The 21,323-nt window shown below is 46.3% G+C and overlaps 4 protein-coding genes and 3 non-coding genes across 8 annotated transcripts; 3 read left to right on the top strand and 4 right to left on the bottom strand.

Annotated features, from left to right (window-relative positions):
• The first annotated feature begins 50 nt into the window (after nucleotides 1-50).
• On the top strand, nucleotides 51-3,407 carry LOC124348683. The gene has a single exon (XM_046798958.1). The coding sequence runs from the start codon at nucleotides 51-53 to the stop codon at nucleotides 3,405-3,407; it is 3,357 nt and encodes a 1,118-aa protein (XP_046654914.1).
• A 1,066-nt stretch (nucleotides 3,408-4,473) lies between these two features.
• Nucleotides 4,474-5,748, top strand: LOC124351019 (stromal membrane-associated protein 1-like). The gene is made up of 6 exons (XM_046801770.1): nucleotides 4,474-4,619; nucleotides 4,682-4,771; nucleotides 4,841-4,884; nucleotides 5,027-5,166; nucleotides 5,232-5,524; nucleotides 5,590-5,748. The coding sequence occupies exons 1-6, from the start codon at nucleotides 4,571-4,573 to the stop codon at nucleotides 5,652-5,654; spliced, it is 681 nt and encodes a 226-aa protein (XP_046657726.1). The 5' UTR covers nucleotides 4,474-4,570; the 3' UTR covers nucleotides 5,655-5,748.
• Nucleotides 5,749-9,866: 4,118 nt separating this feature from the next.
• On the bottom strand, nucleotides 9,867-11,916 carry LOC124351126 (stromal membrane-associated protein 1-like). Of its 2 annotated transcripts, none has more exons than XR_006921391.1 (8): nucleotides 11,850-11,916; nucleotides 11,605-11,756; nucleotides 11,453-11,542; nucleotides 11,340-11,383; nucleotides 11,058-11,243; nucleotides 10,700-10,992; nucleotides 10,377-10,634; nucleotides 9,867-10,311 (listed from the first exon to the last, which is right to left on the bottom strand). XR_006921391.1 is itself a non-coding variant. In XM_046801887.1 (8 exons), the coding sequence occupies exons 2-7, from the start codon at nucleotides 11,651-11,653 to the stop codon at nucleotides 10,570-10,572; spliced, it is 681 nt and encodes a 226-aa protein (XP_046657843.1). In that variant the 5' UTR covers nucleotides 11,654-11,756; nucleotides 11,850-11,916; the 3' UTR covers nucleotides 9,867-10,311; nucleotides 10,377-10,569. The 2 variants fall into 2 exon arrangements, 1 of the variants encoding a protein (XP_046657843.1); XM_046801887.1 differs by having other exon boundaries at nucleotides 11,058-11,197.
• Nucleotides 11,917-12,260: 344 nt separating this feature from the next.
• LOC124348684 lies at nucleotides 12,261-17,821 on the top strand. The gene is made up of 2 exons (XM_046798959.1): nucleotides 12,261-16,670; nucleotides 17,036-17,821. The coding sequence occupies exons 1-2, from the start codon at nucleotides 12,261-12,263 to the stop codon at nucleotides 17,819-17,821; spliced, it is 5,196 nt and encodes a 1,731-aa protein (XP_046654915.1).
• A 1,520-nt stretch (nucleotides 17,822-19,341) lies between these two features.
• Trnaf-gaa lies at nucleotides 19,342-19,414 on the bottom strand. The gene has a single exon. It is a non-coding gene; the product is annotated as a tRNA-Phe (tRNA).
• A 729-nt stretch (nucleotides 19,415-20,143) lies between these two features.
• Nucleotides 20,144-20,215, bottom strand: Trnae-cuc. The gene has a single exon. It is a non-coding gene; the product is annotated as a tRNA-Glu (tRNA).
• Nucleotides 20,216-21,034: 819 nt separating this feature from the next.
• Trnae-uuc lies at nucleotides 21,035-21,106 on the bottom strand. Its single transcript has one exon. It is a non-coding gene; the product is annotated as a tRNA-Glu (tRNA).
• Nucleotides 21,107-21,323: the final 217 nt, after the last annotated feature.

Below are 21,323 nucleotides of genomic sequence, written 5' to 3' on the forward strand. Positions count from 1 at the left end.
GAGAAAGCAAGACCTACGACAGCGAGGACTGGTGCCCCCAACGCGTAGCCATGGGTATGCTGCGACTACCAGTAATGGCTGAAGATGGCAGTTGGGTTTTAGCCAACATTTTTATCGACGAAGGAAGCGACACGACTTTAATGCGTAGTGCATTCGCCAAGGTGCTGAAGCTTCGTGGGCCACCTCAGTTTCTAACCGTGGACGGAGCCGGTGGAGTAATCACTCGTCATCGTTCGAGTAGGATCCAGTTTCGAGTTCAAGCTGCTGATGGAGATATCCTGTCTCTGGAAGGATCCACTATGAAGAAGGTGGCTAGTCCAACACCGGTGACAGACTGGAATAAAGAAAAGGTCCAATGGCCTCACCTGGCGAGTCTCCCGCTCGGAGAGACAGGAGGAGGAGTTGACATTTTAGTTGGATTAGATCATGCCCATCTAGTAGCGGTCATTGAATCAAGAGTCGGATTGGAGAAAGAACCTATTGCCTCCAAGACGGCGTTCGGGTGGATCGTTCGAGGCGTTATTGAAGGTCGAGTAAACGTTACATCCGTTCGGAGCTGCAAGATATCCGGAAGCGCCTCGTTAGCCAATCTCGCCACGGAAATGCGTCGGTTTTGTGATACTGAAGACTATGGAACCGAACATCAGATTGGGTGTGTCTCACCTGAGAATAAACGAGCTCTCGAGATCGTCCAGGAGAAGACGAAACGATTGGAGGTTGGTTACGAGGTACCAATCATCTGGCGTGAAGGAGAGCCCAACTTGGACAGCAATCGTCCGATGGCGGAGAATAGATTCCGGAGCTTGCTGAACCGTTTCAGACGTCAACCGGAGTTCGAGAGGGACTATCGAGCGGCCATTCAGAAATACCTAGATCAAGGTTATGCATCCCGTGTTCCAGATCCGGCCAGCGCTCTATACTTTCTAGCACATCATGGAGTATATAAAGGGACGAAACTACGAGTAGTTTACGACGCCGCCGCCGCCTTCAAAGGAAAATGTCTGAACGACGCCATCATCAGTGGTCCCGGCTTGCAGCCATCATTGGCTGCGGTCATCATCCGTTTCCGTGAAGGAGAGATTGCCTGGGCCTCAGATATTGAGGCCATGTTCAGCCGTTTTCGTCTTTCTAGTGAAGATCGTAACTACTTCTGCTTTTTATGGCAGGAGAAGGACGCTGCCGAGCTAATTGTTTGTCGAATGGATCGACTCCCATTCGGAGTCAACTGTTCACCGTTTGTAGCTATCTACACCGTCCGTCGCATTTTAGAAGACGCCGGAGTGCCAGAAAGTGTGATTCAAGCCGTCAAGGAAAGAATGTACGTCGACGACTATTTGGGTTCCGCTCCATCAGTAAAGGAAGCAGTTGAAGAAGCCGTTACCGTCAAGGATGCATTGGCCAACTCGGACCTTAACCTCCAAAGCTGGTTTTCAAATTCCATTGACTTCCTGCGAGCAGTGTCAAGAACGGAGCCGGAACCTGATTCAATCTCTGCTCATCCGCTCACGGGTGAGAACACAGAAAAGGTGCTCGGAATCGTCTGGGATCCAAAGGCTGATCTGCTGGGATTCAAGGTGGACAAAATGCTCGATTCTTCCTTTTCAAGAGTTGATTTGGTCAGCAAAGTGGCCAGCGTCTTCGATCCGTTGGGTACAGCATCGCCCTTTATCGTCAAGGCTAAGATCCGTTTGAGAATTTTGGGTCTCAAAGGGCTCGGATGGACGGATTTAATTACTGGTGACGACGAAATTTGGTGGAGAAAATGGTTTCTCTCTTTAGAGCAGCTCAACACGATGAAAATGCCACGATGTCTGTTTCCCGATCGAGCCCAGATCTCCACGGTTGATATTCACGCCTTTGGAGACGCTTCGGAAGAAGCCTATGCTGCCGTTATCTACCTTCGCGTTGTCTACTCAGATGGCAGGATACTGGTACGTCAAGTCAAGGCAGCGAATAAGATCGCCCCGAAGAAAACTATTTCAGTTCCCAAGCTGGAATTGAATGCTGCGTTACTAGCTGCTCGTCTTCTCCGAACGGTTCATTCCATCCTCAAGCCAATGATTCAACGGCGTTTTCTCTGGACGGATAGCAGTACGGTCCGGAATTGGATCCGGGCGACCGCAGCTTACTACCAAGTCTTCGTGAGCAATCGCGTCGGAGAAATTCAGACCATCACGGAGCCAGAAGAGTGGCGTTTTATTCCAGGAGTATTAAACCCAGCCGATCTCGCCACCCGCTCATCGATTGATGAACAGCCAATTCCGTCCATGTGGTTGGACGGACCGGAATTCTTAATGCAATCGGAAGATAGCTGGCCAGTGGATCTCCCATGGATGGCCGTAACTGAAGAAATGCGCTCGAGCCGTTCATATTCTGCCGCCGTAAAGAAGGATACTGGTCATTGGAAGGAGATTCAAATAGGACCCGGCGACATTCCAGCCCTATCCAAGCTGGACGAGAAATATCAGGAGCTGGTCAAGGCGTGTCAGTCGAAGGTGTACGAAAAGGAGTTGCATCGTCTCAAGAAGGGCAAACCGCTCCATTCTACTTCGAGTCTGTTGGCCTTGGCTCCTGTGCTCGGTCCAGATGGCGTGCTACGGCTTGGAGGACGGGCTGGACGCGCAAAACTACCATACGACCAGTTACATCCACCTCTGCTTCCCGGGAGTCATCCATTCACCGAGAAAATCATCATCGCCTTTCATGAACATCTTAAGCATGTTGGTACGGACTTCCTACTATCTTATATTCGCCAGCATTTTTGGATAACGAGCGGGCGAGAAGCAATAAAACGGATCCGACGGAATTGCGTTATTTGTCGAAGAAACCGAGCGCAACCTGGCGAGCAGTTGATGGGAGATCTCCCCGATTCGCGATTGGACTCCGGTTCTCTTCCCTTTACACGGACCGCCGTCGATTTGTTCGGCCCATTTGAAGTCGGTCTCATTCGGAATCGCACGGCCAAACGATGGGGCGTGCTATTTACGTGTATGGTCACCCGAGCAGTTTTTCTGGAGCTCGTCCCATCTTTTTCGACGTCAGATTTTCTTCTAGCATTGAGAAAGTTCATTTCTTTGTATCGAAAGCAGGAAGTCATACATTCCGACAATGGAACCAACTTTGTCGGTGCTGAGCGAGTGTTACGAGAAGCAGTGGAGAAAATGTATGCAGATGAAGCTATTCCAAAATTCCTAAAAGAAGTCAACATCAAATGGACCTTCCAGCCAGCCCAGACCCCACATTTTGGTGGCACGCACGAATCGCTGGTCCGATCCACCAAACGAGCCCTGTGCAACGCCTTAGAGCAAGAAGGGGACAAATTTCGTTACCCAACAGAAGACTTGTTCCGCACATTGCTGTATGAAGTAGCTGGACTTCAAAACCCCCCCGCCGTTGACCTACGCTAGCTCGGATCCGGAGGATTTTCGTCCGCTCACTCCGAACGATTTCCTAAATCGGCCGCCGACGTCATATCCACCTGCTGGATCCTTCGACGATGCTTCGCCTCGAGAGCACTATCGCTACCTGCAGCGGGTGCTAAATTTGTTTTGGAGCATGTGGAAAACTACGTATTTGCAGTCGTTAGCTGCAAGAAAGAAGTGGAAGATCAAGCGTCCAAATCTGGAAGTGGGCGACGTCGTATTGGAGATCAACAAGAACTTCCGGCGTGGAGAGTGGAGTATTGGACACGTCGCCAAGGTATTCCCAGGCACAGATGGATGTGTTCGAGCTGTCGATATTCAACTTCCAACCGGAATCTTTCGCCGAGGAATAACTGAACTTTGCCTACTAGAATCCAGCTCGTCCGTCCAACCGGACTCGGGGGAGAATGAATCGGCGAAATCTGTATTATTACAATCTGGCAACGTCTAACTATAATTTGCGCCTCTCTTTATCTCTCCTCCCTTCTTCTTCTTCTCGCTGTCAGTTCCCTCGCCATTTTATCGTCTGCTGAAGCGTGATTTGCATGAGCAGCGTGTAGTTTCTGTTCTCTGACAGACTTGCTTGTTCCCATTCTTGTGGTCAGTTACGATAATTTAGTGATATTTCCGTCATTTGTATCAGGTACAATAATTCCTTGTTCGTTATGTGTGCCTGAATCTAAAACATCATTTATTTATTCAGTTGAAGTCCTTCGTGACATGATTTGATTGTGAGGCATTGTAACTGTCAGGCCTCGTGATTCATGCTCTTTACTTCAAGTCATTGGTAACTTTCCCTTCTTGTCATAACCTACACCTCTTTCTAATTTAATGTTTTCCCTCATACCAGGTGGGTTGTCATATTGTACGAGTGATTATCACCCTCTATTCTTGTACAGTATCCTCAAAAAAAATCCGAATGCGATTTTTTTTGTGGAAACCATCTAGCGGTTGGTGAAGTAAGTAAACATTGCAGAAGTTAAGAATTATGCGGAATTTGTTTGTCAAAAATGGAATGACGAATGGCGTCTGCTTCTATGATTCAGTTAAAAAAGGTTGCCTGTGCCTGTGCTCTGCCCCGGCTCCAAGTTAACGTGCTCTGCCTACACTTCACTTCCGCGGTTCTACGTTGAATGTGACTATGTTAAATGTTACGTGATGGAGACAACAAATATTTCGTCGACTGTGATGCCAAAGGTTTCTTTTTAAATAACAATTTAAGTGTTTTGTTTGTTGCTAAAAGTTGTATTTATATGTAGGACCAAGATGGGATTCATGGAATCTTGGAATTTTCTTATGTATCCGTTGTGCAGGAATTCATCGGAACTTGGGGGTGCACATATCTAGAGGTGTGATAATTAAAACTTGTAAAATGCCAAAGTTTCAAAGCTAAAGGTTTCGTTTGTTTAAACTCATAGTTAAATCAGTCAATTTAGACTCGTGGACCCCAGAACAAGTAGTTGTAAGTATTAACATTTTTTAAATTTTGTATCATTAGTGTAAGCATTAAATTGTATCTCAATTTGACACTATAGTAACACAAGTTTGATCTTTTTAGGCATTTCCTCATCGATGAGTCATTTATTTCTCAAACTACATTACAGTCCCTGCAGCAAATGGAAAAAAGCCGAGCAAGGGCAGTGTATGAAGCCAACCTTCCTGATACTTTTCGAATGCCACAGACAGATTCAACCCTGGAGGGTTTCATAAGAGCAAAATATGAAGCTAAAAAACACATAGCCAAGTAATGCAATTGATTAACTGTTGATTTTATTCTAGTTTTCATTGGAACATCCATATTTTTTTTAGAGAATGGGTTTGTCCACCGACAGTGAAGGTGTCATGGGATGCCGAGATTGAAATGGAAATGAAAGGAAAAAAGGAAGCCAAACGCAAGACCAATGAAAGTCCTGCCACCACCCTCGAGTTTCCTCCTAGCCAACCGTCGTCACGCACTCCTCGGACTGCTGAATCGACGTCGACAATCAGTTCAACTTCCTCATCAGCGGTAAAAGAAGTTAATCTACCGGCTCCGATCGAAGTGCCATCCCTACCTGCACCTACCAAAACTAGCTCGGCCGCTCAAGACCTATTAGGATTAGGTAGATTTTACTTCTACTATGCATAATACGATTGACCACAGTAACGTAAAGTTAATTTTTTACAGATACGGCAATCAACAGCTCAACAGGGAATGATTTATTTGGTGGATTATTAACCAGCTGCCACTAATAATGGTAGTACTAACAATGTAATGGGAGGAGCCTCGAAAAATGCCGACGAAGACAGTTTTTTCAACCAGAAAACACCCAGTACAACGGAGAAACGCATATTGGACAAGAATTCATTATTACCCTGTATAACCAGGGCGGTGCAACCACTTCTACTGCTGTTCCACCCATGCAAAATATGTTTGCTTCTCAAGGTAGTGGAAAACATTTAAATATTTGGACGTTCCCGTTAAAAACAAAAAAATGTTTTCATTTACAGGAGTTTATTGGACTCCTCAACCGTCATACATACCCAATCCTTCAATGAATCAATCGGCATTTGGATCGTCTCCGTCAATGAATCAAACAAACTGCATGATGGCTCTACGCTGTTGGATGATGCGGATCGCCGCCGGCCTCATTCAAATTGAAAACGTCGGACCCGTCGGCCTATCCGTTTTATTTATGCGGAGTGACAGCGTCGGCGCCGCTGGATCATCTCCGTTCAACACGCCGGATATTAAGTCGAGTTCGCTGAGGAAATTCAACTGGAACAGCAGCAGCCGCAGCTCGTCGGCCGACCGGATCGGCTCCATCGATTTGTCATCCGCACCGCAGACTCCGCTCTCACCTGATCCACCGTCACCTGTCGTCATGCGTCAACCATCCGCATCGTCGATGCCGTTGGAGGAGCGACAGACGAGTTTTGATTTGGGATCCTTCGGCCGTCTTGTTCACGCCGGCCGAAACGTTGCAGATCGCCATCCACAAGGCGGCAATTAAAGCCTAGCTGAGTCGCCAAATGTCGGGGCGAAACATTGGCGATCCTTCGTCGCCATCGTTGGCTCCTTAATCGCCAGGGGCCAACAAGAAAACTCATCCGCTGGATGGAGCCATTAAGCCTGAAAAGGCCAATCCGCTGGTGGAAGCCGTCCAGAAGAATCCGCCTCAACTTATCCGGGCTAAAACGTCGCCCAAATTGACTCCACCTGCATCCGCTTTCAACTTTAAATCCGCACCCATCGTGTCTCCTCCTTCTCCTCTGGTTACCAATCTGCCGGAAGCCCCTCTAAAGAAAGCAGCCGATCCGCCAGTGGCGCTAGTCGAGTCGGAATCCAGCGACAAGTCCAGTTCAGTTCCTTCCGTCGAACCGGCGGAGGCTCAGACAATTCCGCCTCTATTAAATCCAGCGATTCAAAAGGAATTGCAAAAGGCGGAGCAATATATCAAGGCGGCCATGGCTCCTATTCCCAGCTGGAAGGAGCGGGCCCGTCGCAGCAACACTGTGGATTTCTCTTCCGGCCCTGGATCGTCTTGGCGACCGGTCCAGGCTCCATCGCAGATGACAATCAAGACGGAAAACGACCACAATCTCTTCCAGAAGAACGCCGAGTCACATTCTACCGGATTGGGCCGTTCTCTGCCTTCCGATCCTTCCGGCGGAGGCATGTGGACCAACAAATTTCAAACATCCGCTCTTCGTTCGAGTCGCGACCGAATTCGACGGCCACAACTCCGACGCAGAGCCGCAGCCGCCGGTCGAGTGCGGATGACAATCAAGCCCAGGTCCCATCCATCACAGCCGGTCTTCATTTACAGTTCCAGATTAAACCGGAATCGGAGAAGTCGACCACGCCCCAATCGCCAGTGATTCCTCCCAAAACGAAGAAACCTTTAGCTATCCAGCCGGAAGTGAAACAATCGCCGTAACTGGCTCAGAAACAATTCAAACCTTCTCTGCCGGAAGTGAAACAACAGCCACCACCCAAACCAATCAAACCGATTGAAGAGCCGGCGAAACCTTCCACTAGCAAATTGCCTCCGCCGGAAGGCATCAGATAATATGCGGATGATCCCAACTGCATTGCCGCAGGCCAGTCAGATCAACGGAGCCGTCAGAAGTTCTTCCGTCGGAGGGACATCCGCACTGTCTCCACTGGTCATTCGGAAGCGGATTCTGTTGCCGCTCTACGTCATTCTGCCCAAGCCCTACACCAGTCTCCCTACTGTCAGATTTGCAATATAATATCATATTTCTATACATAGTATTTTGTACTGTTTGTTTCTGAAATAAAAAGATATTTAAAACAAAATTTTCGTTTCATGACTTTTTGTATTTCAATACTTTGTCCAATGCCCTTCATTTTCAACAACAAGACGAAGACGGTTGATCATGGAAAGAGCAAGTTTTCGCCAATAGTTTGCATTGTTTCTGTAACCCTCCCAAATAGAATTTGCCCTCTCAAAAACTTCGTCGTCAGTACGGGGTCGAAAAAACTCGCAGTCTTTAACGATGTCACCCCAAACGTTCTCGATCGGGTTGAGATCTGCCCCCTTAGCCGGCCAGGGAAGAACATCTAATTCTGGATGATCTTCAAACCAATGCTTGATGATATTGGCTCCATGAATGGGAGACTTATCGTGGACAAACGGAATGCGCATCCCTTCTGGAAATCTAAGATGAACTGAAGGAAGTAAGGTGTCTCCCAGGATTTCCATATATTTTTCAGAGTTGAATTTTCCGTGAATGCGGACGAAATCGCCGGCCCCCCTTGCGGAAAACCATGCCCAGACGGGAACAGATTTTCTTCCACTCCGGTCTTTTATCTGGACGTGGTTTTTGTCGAAACGGGTCCCATCAAGCCGGTAAACAAACACTCGTCCACACTCGTCCGATCTAACATGAATTTGCTATTAGATTCAGATTATGTATTATAAATAAATGTATCTTAACATTACCCAAAGGTTTTTTCGTCCGTGAAAATTGCATTTTCCCAATACGCTTCGGGTGCGTTCGCAAAATGGAACGCAAACTCTAAGCGCAAATTTGCGTGCTGTGGCGTTAAAAATAATTTACGCGCAGCACGCCTGGGATGAATATTCCTTTTTTTAAGAACACTTATGATCGTGTTTGGTGACACAACAACACCGACGACATCTACGACATTTAAACAATGTTAATTATATTTCATGCGATCATATAACATTAAACTTGCCTGCGATTTCTTGCGCTGTTGTGATAGGTTTTGCAGCGACCGCCTGAACGATATTTTCTTCATCTGCAGGTGTCAATTTTCTGGGTCTACCGGAACCCCTTTGCCTAATTATTTCCCCTGTTTCGCGATAACGTGTTTGCCATAAAGATACGGTACTACACGATATTCCCATACGCTCACTTATAAAAGAAACGGTTCTACCACATTCCGTAAACGCAATAATACTTGCGCGTTCCTGATCGTTTAAATGTTTTCGGCCACGATCAGCACGAAACATGGTGACGAATGAAATACCTGTTAAATACTAACTTTAGCCGATATTTTTCTAACGACTGAACGACCCCCCCACCCCCCTTGCTCCATTTCTATACGACCTTGATGCGAGCAATATTGGGATAGGTAAAGTCAGGTTATTTTACGGGGTATGGGTGAGTAAACTATGGCCTAGCTATATGTATGACCTTCGTTAGTTAATTCTTATAACATTATTTTGATTGAGTGGCCTTGGCCACGTCCGGTGCAAAAATATACTTAGAAACTATACCATTTCTGACTTGTAAACGCATATTATTTTCTTTTCTATTTTCAACCCCCATACCCTTTGTGACGGTAGAAAAAGGGTGTGAGAACACGGTAGACTATAAAAAGGTGAAACTCGTCGTGAGTCCCATCACCATTCTTGAACATGTCACAACAACAGTTGTTCGCCGTGCAGTTTGCATCATCATCTTTTTCTTTCTGGAAAAATTGTATTTTCATCGATGACCATAGATTTGGGTATTTGTAAATTTGATTTGTGTGATTCGGTTATTGATTTGATTTTATAATATTTTTTAAATTTCAGATTGAATGCAGCAGGAGATTTAATTTCAATTCCAATGCGCTATTCCCGTCAAAGATCGGTGCTGGTTACCGGGTGCGTGTCATACGATTGCCCACGAGAGATCCACCACGTTGAAGAACCTCGCAGCATCAACCAGTATTTGGGTGTTTTGCAAAACGTTGCTGCTGTCGGGAGAACCATCGTCCATTTCAGGAGTCCCATTCATTCATCCAAAAGAGTGAAAACATGGATTGCATCCCAGGACATGTCAAGCATATTGTGGCCAACGCAAAGTACGGAAATCATGCCAATGACATCCATTTGGCGGAATTTCATCAAAGAATTCAACATGACCAATCCGGGGATAGGTAATTTCAATGAATTGTGGGGCGAAATTGAATCGTCCTGGTTATCTTTCGTGGAAAATGAATATTATGTATTGTCTGCCACTGTAGGATATTTATGGCTTGATTTAAGCAATATAGTGGAAGAATACAATGCAAACAAATGAATTGAACTGTGTGTTTTGGTAGAATTCGGAGATTCCATTAAGAGAGAGCAACAACAGACAAGAGCCAAAAATGATTTACAGTCTTCTTATTAATAATAAAGCAAACATTACACAAAAAATATTACAATAAAAAGAAATATTGTTGTAGGAAGGGGCAGATTGTTTAAGGGATGAGGCTGAATGACGTAGGCTGGGGCACTGTTCAGTAGACTGGGACTAGGTGCAGTAGCACCGCGACAGCGTAGAGCCATCATGCAGTTTGTTTGATTCATTGACGGAGACGATCCAAATGCCGATTGATTCATTGAAGGATTGGGTATGTATGACGGTTGAGGAGTCGAATAAACTCCTGAAAATGAAAAGAGTTTTTTGTTTTGAATGGGAACGTCGAAATATTTCAATGTTTTCCACTACCTTAAGAAGCAAATATATTTTGCATAGGTGGAACAGCAACAGAAGTGGTTGCACCGCCCTGGTTATACAGGGTAATAATGAATTCTGGTCCAATATGCGTTTCTCCGTTGTACTGGGTGTTTTCTGGTTGAAAAAACTGTCTTCGTCGGCATTTTTCGAGGCTCCTCCCATTACATTGTTAGTACTACCATTATTAGTGGCAGCTGGTTAATAATCCACCAAATAAATCATTCCCTGTTGAGCTGTTGATTGCCGTATCTGTAAAAAATTAACTTTACGTTACTGTGGTCAATCGTATTATGCATAGTAGAAGTAAAATCTACCTAATCCTAATAGGTCTTGAGCGGCCGAGCTAGTTTTGGTAGGTGCAGGTAGGGATGGCACTTCGATCGGAGCCGGTAGATTAACTTCTTTTACCGCTGATGAGGAAGTTGAACTGATTGTCGACGTCGATTCAGCAGTCCGAGGAGTGCGTGACGACGGTTGGCTAGGAGGAAACTCGAGGGTGGTGGCAGGACTTTCATTGGTCTTGCGTTTGGCTTCCTTTTTTCCTTTCATTTCCATTTCAATCTCGGCATCCCATGACACCTTCACTGTCGGTGGACAAACCCATTCTCTAAAAAAAATATGGATGTTCCAATGAAAACTAGAATAAAATCAACAGTTAATCAATTGCATTACTTGGCTATGTGTTTTTTAGCTTCATATTTTGCTCTTATGAAACCCTCCAGGGTTGAATCTGTCTGTGGCATTCGAAAAGTATCAGGAAGGTTGGCTTCATACACTGCCCTTGCTCGGCTTTTTTCCATTTGCTGCAGGGACTGTAATGTAGTTTGAGAAATAAATGACTCATCGATGAGGAAATGCCTAAAAAGATCAAACTTGTGTTACTATAGTGTCAAATTGAGATACAATTTAATGCTTACACTAATGATACAAAATTTAAAAAATGTTAATACTTACAACTACTTGTTCTGGGGTCCACGAGTCTAAATTGACTGATTTAACTATGAGTTTAAACAAACGAAACCTTTAGCTTTGAAACTTTGGCATTTTACAAGTTTTAATTATCACACCTCTAGATATGTGCACCCCCAAGTTCCGATGAAATCCTGCACAACGGATACATAAGAAAATTCCAAGATTCCATGAAGCCCATCTTGGTCCTAGATATAAATACAATTTTTAGCAACAGAAAAATCACTTAAGTTGTTATTTAAAAAGAAACCTTTGGCATCACAGTCAAAGCAATATTTGTTGTCTTCATCACGTAACATTCAACACAGTCACATTCAACGTAGAGCCGCGGAAGTGAAGTTTAGGCAGGGGCACGTTAACTTGGAGCCGGGGCAGAGCACAGGCACAGGCAACCACTTTTAACTTAATCATAGAAGCAGACGCCATTCGTCATTCCATTTTTGAGTTTTGACAGCAAATTCCGCACAATTCTTAACTTCTGCAATGTTTACTTACTTCACCAACCGCTAGATGGTTTCCACAAAAAAAATCGCATTCGGATTTTTTTTGAGGATACTGTACATGAGTATCCTGTTATTCTCAGGTATTATTACGCCTCATAATTTATTTCCCTTTCGCTTTACTAAACTATTTAATTATTAGGAACCAAAATATACACAAGTCCATTACTGACTTTCTAGTCGTTCCAGTCAGCTGCTTACAACAGCTGATGCAGCCATTCATTTCAGGTTCTCGTATAGTGAGAACATTTGGTCCTTCGAACCGGAGTTGAATTCTCTACAGCTCCATACAAAATTTATTTCATCTTTATGTTCACTGGTTCAGCCTGTTGAGTCTTACGGCCGTTATCCCAGCTCGCTTCTTATCATCTCGTAGCACGTCGGTGCACCTTATTTCGGCCCCAACATGGATGGTGGCTCGCAAGTCCTGGAGGAAGAAGCTATCGACGAGGCCATCTTAAGACTAGCAGCCTTAAAGTCAAGAAGATCGACGTTGCGTCGCCAGATCACGATGACCAACAGACAGATCGAGTCTTTGATCAGTGTAAGGGGTTCAAGAAGAGCCTTGCGCGGATGTCTACGCCACGTTGAAGAGTTGCTGCTGGAGAGTACACGGTTGCATTCCGAGATATTATCGATCGAAGACAACGACGCGGAGGCCGAAAGACAAGATTCTAATCATTTAGGCTATATCACGCGTTCGAGTGATCTGGCCATTGCTGCGCAAGTCTATTTGAACAGTCGAGATGGAGACGCCGAGTCGGTCATCGGACAAAACATCATCCCGAACCCAGCGCCTGTAATCCCAGCGCCTGTAATCCCAGCGCCTGTAATCCCAGCGCCTGTAATCGACCCAGTGGAAGCACAGGGAAGAGAACGTGCTCGTCAGGAAGAGGTTGCCAACGCATTGATGAGAGCAGAACAAGCTCGTGAACGAATGGATAGGGCTTGGGAGGAAGCGGATGAGGCTCAAAATGCTCTCAGGTCTCTGGGAATAGAGAATCCAAGAAGGAATCAGCTGCCCGAAGAGGACCGGTTTACGTCAGTTAGTCAACACCCTATTACTCCAGCCGAAGATGGATCGGAGCAGCAACGCCGACTGAACATCAACAACAATCAAGAGAATCCTGACACCTGGATCGACCTATACAGTGCGGGCCTGCTTCCACCCGTCGTTGCCACTCATAGCACGCGTTCATCAGTGTCGGCCGAGCTAGAGTCTTTCGAAGGAAAGGCACTCGAATGGTTCTCTTGGATTGATCTATTCAGAGCACTAGTACATGACACTCCTAAGTCAGCTGGTGAGAAGTTGGCGCTTTTGAAGAGATACTTACGCGGGGACTGTTTGGATTTAGTCTACGGTCTAGGAGGTGGTGAACCAGCGTACATTGAAGCTCTTGTGCGTCTGAAGCAGACTTTCGGAAGACGTGACGTCATGAGAGCAGCCCATCATCAAGCCATCGGGAAACTCGAACCAAAGCAGGACCCGGGATCATTCAAGCGATTTGCGGAGAGGATCCGCACTCATCTATTTGACCTCAGCAGGATCGGGGAGACCGGCACAACGGATCTGATCGAGAAAATTTGCCTGAAGCTTCAGTTGCACGATCGATTGGCCTGGAATGAAGGGAGACGAGGACGGATTGAAGATCGGAGCCTGAATGATTTCGGTATGTGGCTGTGTTCTCGCGCCTCCGCGTATCAAAACGCGTTCAGCATAGCAGCAGACCAGGTCAATCCAAACTCGAGCAAGCTATCCAATCAGAAACGTCAAGCCCGGACAAATCAAAGTTCGACCAAGTCATTTGACGGGCAGAAAAAGGAGTCTAGTCGTTTTAACGGTAAACCGTTCTGTTTCAAATGTGAGAAGGAGCATCGATTGGTTGATTGTGAAGATTTTAAATCGCTTTCCGTCGGGGAACGTCTTACATTTTGCATGCGTCGACGTCTTTGCTTCTACTGCTTTTCAACCAAGCATTCAGTTCGTGAGTGCGACAGACGGAAGATATGCAAGCATGCCGGTTGCGGTTTTTATCATCATCAGTTGCTGCATAGTTCCACCAAGGAAGGTTCGCCGTCGGAAAAGGAGAGTGAAGAGAAAGCAAGACCTACGACAGCGAGGACTGGTGCCCCCCAACGCGTAGCCATGGGTATGCTGCGACTACCAGTAATGGCTGAAGATGGCAGTTGGGTTTTAGCCAACATTTTTATCGACGAAGGAAGCGACACGACTTTAATGCGTAGTGCATTCGCCAAGGTGCTGAAGCTTCGTGGGCCACCTCAGTTTCTAACCGTGGACGGAGCCGGTGGAGTAATCACTCGTCATCGTTCGAGTAGGATCCAGTTTCGAGTTCAAGCTGCTGATGGAGATATCCTGTCTCTGGAAGGATCCACTATGAAGAAGGTGGCTAGTCCAACACCGGTGACAGACTGGAATAAAGAAAAGGTCCAATGGCCTCACCTGGCGAGTCTCCCGCTCGGAGAGACAGGAGGAGGAGTTGACATTTTAGTTGGATTAGATCATGCCCATCTAGTAGCGGTCATTGAATCAAGAGTCGGATTGGAGAAAGAACCTATTGCCTCCAAGACGGCGTTCGGGTGGATCGTTCGAGGCGTTATTGAAGGTCGAGTAAACGTTACATCCGTTCGGAGCTGCAAGATATCCGGAAGCGCCTCGTTAGCCAATCTCGCCACGGAAATGCGTCGGTTTTGTGATACTGAAGACTATGGAACCGAACATCAGATTGGGTGTGTCTCACCTGAGAATAAACGAGCTCTCGAGATCGTCCAGGAGAAGACGAAACGATTGGAGGTTGGTTACGAGGTACCAATCATCTGGCGTGAAGGAGATCCCAACTTGGACAGCAATCGTCCGATGGCGGAGAATAGATTCCGGAGCTTGCTGAACCGTTTCAGACGTCAACCGGAGTTCGAGAGGGACTATCGAGCGGCCGTTCAGAAATACCTAGATCAAGGTTATGCATCCCGTGTTCCAGATCCGGCCAGCGCTCTATACTTTCTAGCACATCATGGAGTATATAAAGGGACGAAACTACGAGTAGTTTACGACGCCGCCGCCGCCTTCAAAGGAAAATGTCTGAACGACGCCATCATCAGTGGTCCCGCCTTGCAGCCATCATTGGCTGCGGTCATCATCCGTTTCCGTGAAGGAGAGATTGCCTGGGCCTCAGATATTGAGGCCATGTTCAGCCGTTTTCGTCTTTCTAGTGAAGATCGTAACTACTTCTGCTTTTTATGGCAGGAGAAGGACGCTGCCGAGCTAATTGTTTGTCGAATGGATCGACTCCCATTCGGAGTCAACTGTTCACCGTTTGTAGCTATCTACACCGTCCGTCGCATTTTAGAAGACGCCGGAGTGCCAGAAAGTGTGATTCAAGCCGTCAAGGAAAGAATGTACGTCGACGACTATTTGGGTTCCGCTCCATCAGTAAAGGAAGCAGTTGAAGAAGCCGTTACCGTCAAGGATGCATTGGCCAACTCGGACCTTAACCTCCAAAGCTGGTTTTCAAATTCCATTGACTTCCTGCGAGCAGTGTCAAGAACGGAGCCGGAACCTGATTCAATCTCTGCTCATCCGCTCACGGGTGAGAACACAGAAAAGGTGCTCGGAATCGTCTGGGATCCAAAGGCTGATCTGCTGGGATTCAAGGTGGACAAAATGCTCGATTCTTCCTTTTCAAGAGTTGATTTGGTCAGCAAAGTGGCCAGCGTCTTCGATCCGTTGGGTACAGCATCGCCCTTTATCGTCAAGGCTAAGATCCGTTTGAGAATTTTGGGTCTCAAAGGGCTCGGATGGACGGATTTAATTACTGGTGACGACGAAATTTGGTGGAGAAAATGGTTTCTCTCTTTAGAGCAGCTCAACACGATGAAAATGCCACGATGTCTGTTTCCCGATCGAGCCCAGATCTCCACGGTTGATATTCACGCCTTTGGAGACGCTTCAGAAGAAGCCTATGCTGCCGTTATCTACCTTCGCGTTGTCTACTCAGATGGCAGGATACTGGTACGTCAAGTCAAGGCAGCGAATAAGATCGCCCCGAAGAAAACTATTTCAGTGCCCAAGCTGGAATTGAATGCTGCGTTACTAGCTGCTCGTCTTCTCCGAACGGTTCATTCCATCCTCAAGCCAATGATTCAACGGCGTTTTCTCTGGACGGATAGCAGTACGGTCCGGAATTGGATCCGGGCGACCGCAGCTTACTACCAAGTCTTCGTGAGCAATCGCGTCGGAGAAATTCAGACCATCACGGAGCCAGAAGAGTGGCGTTTTATTCCAGAAGTATTAAACCCAGCCGATCTCGCCACCCGCTCATCGATTGATGAACAGCCAATTCCGTCCATGTGGTTGGACGGACCGGAATTCTTAATGCAATCGGAAGATAGCTGGCCAGTGGATCTCCCATGGATGGCCGTAACTGAAGAAATGCGCTCGAGCCGTTCATATTCTGCCGCCGTAAAGAAGGATACTGGTCATTGGAAGGAGATTCAAATAGGACCCGGCGACATTCCAGCCCTATCCAAGCTGGACGAGAAATATCAGGAGCTGGTCAAGGCGTGTCAGTCGAAGGTGTACGAAAAGGAGTTGCATCGTCTCAAGAAGGGCAAACCGCTCCATTCTACTTCGAGTCTGTTGGCCTTGGCTCCTGTGCTCGGTCCAGATGGCGTGCTACGGCTTGGAGGACGGGCTGGACGCGCAAAACTACCATACGACCAGTTACATCCACCTCTGCTTCCCGGGAGTCATCCATTCACCGAGAAAATCATCATCGCCTTTCATGAACATCTTAAGCATGTTGGTACGGACTTCCTACTATCTTATATTCGCCAGCATTTTTGGATAACGAGCGGGCGAGAAGCAATAAAACGGATCCGACGGAATTGCGTTATTTGTCGAAGAAACCGAGCGCAACCTGGCGAGCAGTTGATGGGAGATCTCCCCGATTCGCGATTGGACTCCGGTTCTCTTCCCTTTACACGGACCGCCGTCGATTTGTTCGGCCCATTTGAAGTCGGTCTCATTCGGAATCGCACGGCCAAACGATGGGGCGTGCTATTTACGTGTATGGTCACCCGAGCAGTTTTTCTGGAGCTCGTCCCATCTCTTCGACGTCAGATTTTCTTCTAGCATTGAGAAAGTTCATTTCTTTGTATCGAAAGCCGGAAGTCATACATTCCGACAATGGAACCAACTTTGTCGGTGCTGAGCGAGTGTTACGAGAAGCAGTGGAGAAAATGTATGCAGATGAAGCTATTCCAAAATTCCTAAAAGAAGTCAACATCAAATGGACCTTCCAGCCAGCCCGGACCCCACATTTTGGTGGCACGCACGAATCGCTGGTCCGATCCACCAAACGAGCCCTGTACAACGCCTTAGAGCAAGAAGGGGAAAAATTTCGTTACCCAACAGAAGACTTGTTCCGCACATTGCTGTATGAAGTAGCTGGACTTCAAAACCCCCGGCCGTTGACCTACGCTAGCTCGGATCCGGAGGATTTTCGCCCGCTCACTCCGAACGATTTCCTAAATCGGCCGCCGACGTCATATCCGCCTGCTGGATCCTTCGACGATGCTTCGCCTCGAGAGCACTATCGCTACCTGCAGCGGGTGCTAAATTTGTTTTGGAGCATGTGGAAAACTACGTATTTGCAGTCGTTAGCTGCAAGAAAGAAGTGGAAGATCAAGCGTCCAAATCTGGAAGTGGGCGACGTCGTATTGGAGATCAACAAGAACTTCCGGCGTGGAGAGTGGAGTATTGGACACGTCGCCAAGGTATTCCCAGGCACAGATGGATGTGTTCGAGCTGTCGATATTCAACTTCCAACCGGAATCTTTCGCCGAGGAATAACTGAACTTTGCCTACTAGAATCCAGCTCGTCCGTCCAACCGGACTCGGGGGAGAATGAATCGGCGAAATCTGTATTATTACAATCTGGCAACGTCTAACTATAATTTGCGCCTCTCTTTATCTCTCCTCCCTTCTTCTTCTTCTCGCTGTCAGTTCCCTCGCCATTTTATCGTCTGCTGAAGCGTGATTTGCATGAGCAGCGTGTAGTTTCTGTTCTCTGACAGACTTGCTTGTTCCCATTCTTGTGGTCAGTTACGATAATTTAGTGATATTTCCGTCATTTGTATCAGGTACAATAATTCCTTGTTCGTTATGTGTGCCTGAATCTAAAACATCATTTATTTATTCAGTTGAAGTCCTTCGTGACATGATTTGATTGTGAGGCATTGTAACTGTCAGGCCTCGTGATTCATGCTCTTTACTTCAAGTCATTGCTAAATTTCCCTTCTTGTCATAACCTACACCTCTTTCTAATTTAATGTTTTCCCTCATACCAGGTGGGTTGTCATATTGTACGAGTGATTACCACCCTCTATTCTTGTACATGAGTATCCTGTTATTCCCAGGTATTATTACGCCTCATAATTTATTTCCCTTTCGCTTTACTAAACTATTTAATTATTAGGAACCAAAATATACACAAGTCCATTACTGACTTTCTAGTCGTTCCAGTCAGCTGCTTACAACAGCTGATGCAGCCATTCATTTCATGTTCTCGTATAGTGAGAACACAAGCAATTCACTTTGGACATGGTGGACAACGCTCTCCCAACTGAGCTATTTCGGCACATTCAAAATGTAAATCAAACAAGAATAGTCCGGTAGACGGCCAATCTTTTTCGTCACAGCTACAAAGTGAACCCAATCGCATAACTCAAAAGACAAGCAATTCACTTTGGACATAGACGCTCGAAACACATTTTGACACTCTTTGAACACGGCTCATTGGTCTAGTCGTACGATTCTCGCTTAGGGTGCGAGAGGTCCCGGGTTCGATTCCCGGATGAGCCCTAGAAGATCCATTCTGATTTCATTATTGTTGTCTATAATCACTTCAAGTGTTGAATTTCATGGGGATGTAGCTTAGATGGTATAGCGCTCGCTTAGCATGCGAGAAGTACGGGGATCGATACCCTGCATCTCCAGTACCACATGTTTTGCCTAGCATTGCACAATTGCAGACTCTTTACGCCTCATAATGATCAGATGTGACCGTTTTTGCCTGGGACATTACGGGAAATCATCGATACCGACGCTTTGATCTTTTCCAATAATGCAATCTTTTTCGAAATACTGATTTTGACTCTCCCAAATACTACTAGATGGCAGGTACGAAAACTGCCACGCCGTCTGTTGCCTTCCACCCTACCGGGACCAACTCCAGAGGAACTTCCGCACCCCACACGGACCAACATCAAATTGGGATTATCTTTGCTGATTTCCAACTTGTTACTGTAACACCGGAAATATCCGCAAATAAACGAAAAGAATTGAAATAATAGAATTCCTGAATAAAACGTATCTCTCCGTTCCCATACCGGGAATCGAACCCGAGCCTCCTGCGTGAAAGCCAGGTATCCTAGCAACTAGACCATATGGGATTTTGAACGAAGATTCCTGCCGAAACCCGGGATCGAACCAGGGACCTTTAGATCTTCAGTCTAACGCTCTCCCAACTGAGCTATTTCGGCACATTCAAAATGTAAATCAAACAAGAATATACCGGTAGACGACCAATCTTTTTCGTCACAGCTACAAAGTGAACCCAATCGCATAACTCAAAAGACAAGCAATTCACTTTGGACATAGACGCTCGAAACACATTTTGACACTCTTTGAACACGGCTCATTGGTCTAGTCGTATGATTCTCGCTTAGGGTGCGAGAGGTCCCGGATGAGCCCTAGAAGATCCATTCTGATTTTATTATTGTTGTCTATAATCACTTCAAGTGTTGCATTTCATGGGGATGTAGCTCAGATGGTATAGCGCTCGCTTAGCATGCGAGAAGTACGGGGATCGATACCCTGCATCTCCAGTACCACATGTTTTGCCTAGCATTGCACAATTGCAGACTCTTTACGCCTCATAATGATCAGATGTGACCGTTTTTGCCTGGGACATTACGGGAAATCATCGATACCGACGCTTTGATCTTTTCCAATAATGCAATCTTTTTCGAAATACTGATTTTGACTCTCCCAAATACTACTAGATGGCAGGTACGAAAACTGCCACGCCGTCTGTTGCCTTCCACCCTACCGGGACCAACTCCAGAGGAACTTCCGCACCCCACACGGACCAACATCAAATTGGGATTATCTTTGCTGATTTCCAAATTGTTACTGTAACACCGGAAATATCCGCAAATAAACGAAAAGAATTGAAATAATAGAATTCCTGAATAAAACGTATCTCTCCGTTCCCATACCGGGAATCGAACCCGAGCCTCCTGGGTGAGAGCCAGGTATCCTAGCCACTAGACCATATGGGATTTTGAACGAAGATTCCTTCCGAAACCCGGGATCGAACCAGGGACCTTTAGATCTTCAGTCTAACGCTTTCCCAACTGAGCTATTTCGGCACATTAAAAATGTAAATCAAACAAGAATAGTCCGGTAGACGACCAATCTTTTTCGTCACAGCTACAAAGTGAACCCAATCGCATAACTCAAAAGACAAGCAATTCACTTTAGACATAGACGCTCGAAACACATTTTGACACTCTTTGAACACGGCTCATTGGTCTAGTCGTATGATTCTCGCTTAGGGTGCGAGAGGTCCCGGATGAGCCCTAGAAGATCCATTCTGATTTTATTATTGTTGTCTATAATCACTTCAAGTGTTGCATTTCATGGGGATGTAGCTCAGATGGTATAGCGCTCGCTTAGCATGCGAGAAGTACGGGGATCGATACCCTGCATCTCCAGTACCACATGTTTTGCCTAGCATTGCACAATTGCAGACTCTTTACGCCTCATAATGATCAGATGTGACCGTTTTTGCCTGGGACATTACGGGAAATCATCGATACCGACGCTTTGATCTTTTCCAATAATGCAATCTTTTTCGAAATACTGATTTTGACTCTCCCAAATACTACTAGATGGCAGGTACGAAAACTGCCACGCCGTCTGTTGCCTTCCACCCTACCGGGACCAACTCCAGAGGAACTTCCGCACCCCACACGGACCAACATCAAATTGGGATTATCTTTGCTGATTTCCAACTTGTTACTGTAACACCGGAAATATCCGCAAATAAACGAAAAGAATTGAAACAATAGAATTCCTGAATAAAACGTATCTCTCCGTTCCCATACCGGGAATCGAACCCGAGCCTCCTGGGTGAAAGCCAGGTATCCTAGCCACTAGACCATATGGGATTTTGAACGAAGATTCCTGCCGAAACCCGGGATCGAACCAGGGACCTTTAGATCTTCAGTCTAACGCTCTCCCAACTGAGCTGTTTCGGCACATTCAAAATGTAAATCAAACAAGAATAGTCCGGGTGACGGCCAATCTTTTTCGTCACAGCTACAAAGTGAACCCAATCGCATAACTCAAAAGACAAGCAATTCACTTTGGACATAGACGCTTGAA

The sequence above is a fragment of the Daphnia pulicaria genome, chromosome 7 (assembly GCF_021234035.1).
Source record: "Daphnia pulicaria isolate SC F1-1A chromosome 7, SC_F0-13Bv2, whole genome shotgun sequence".
Lineage (NCBI taxonomy): Eukaryota > Metazoa > Arthropoda > Branchiopoda > Diplostraca > Daphniidae > Daphnia > Daphnia pulicaria.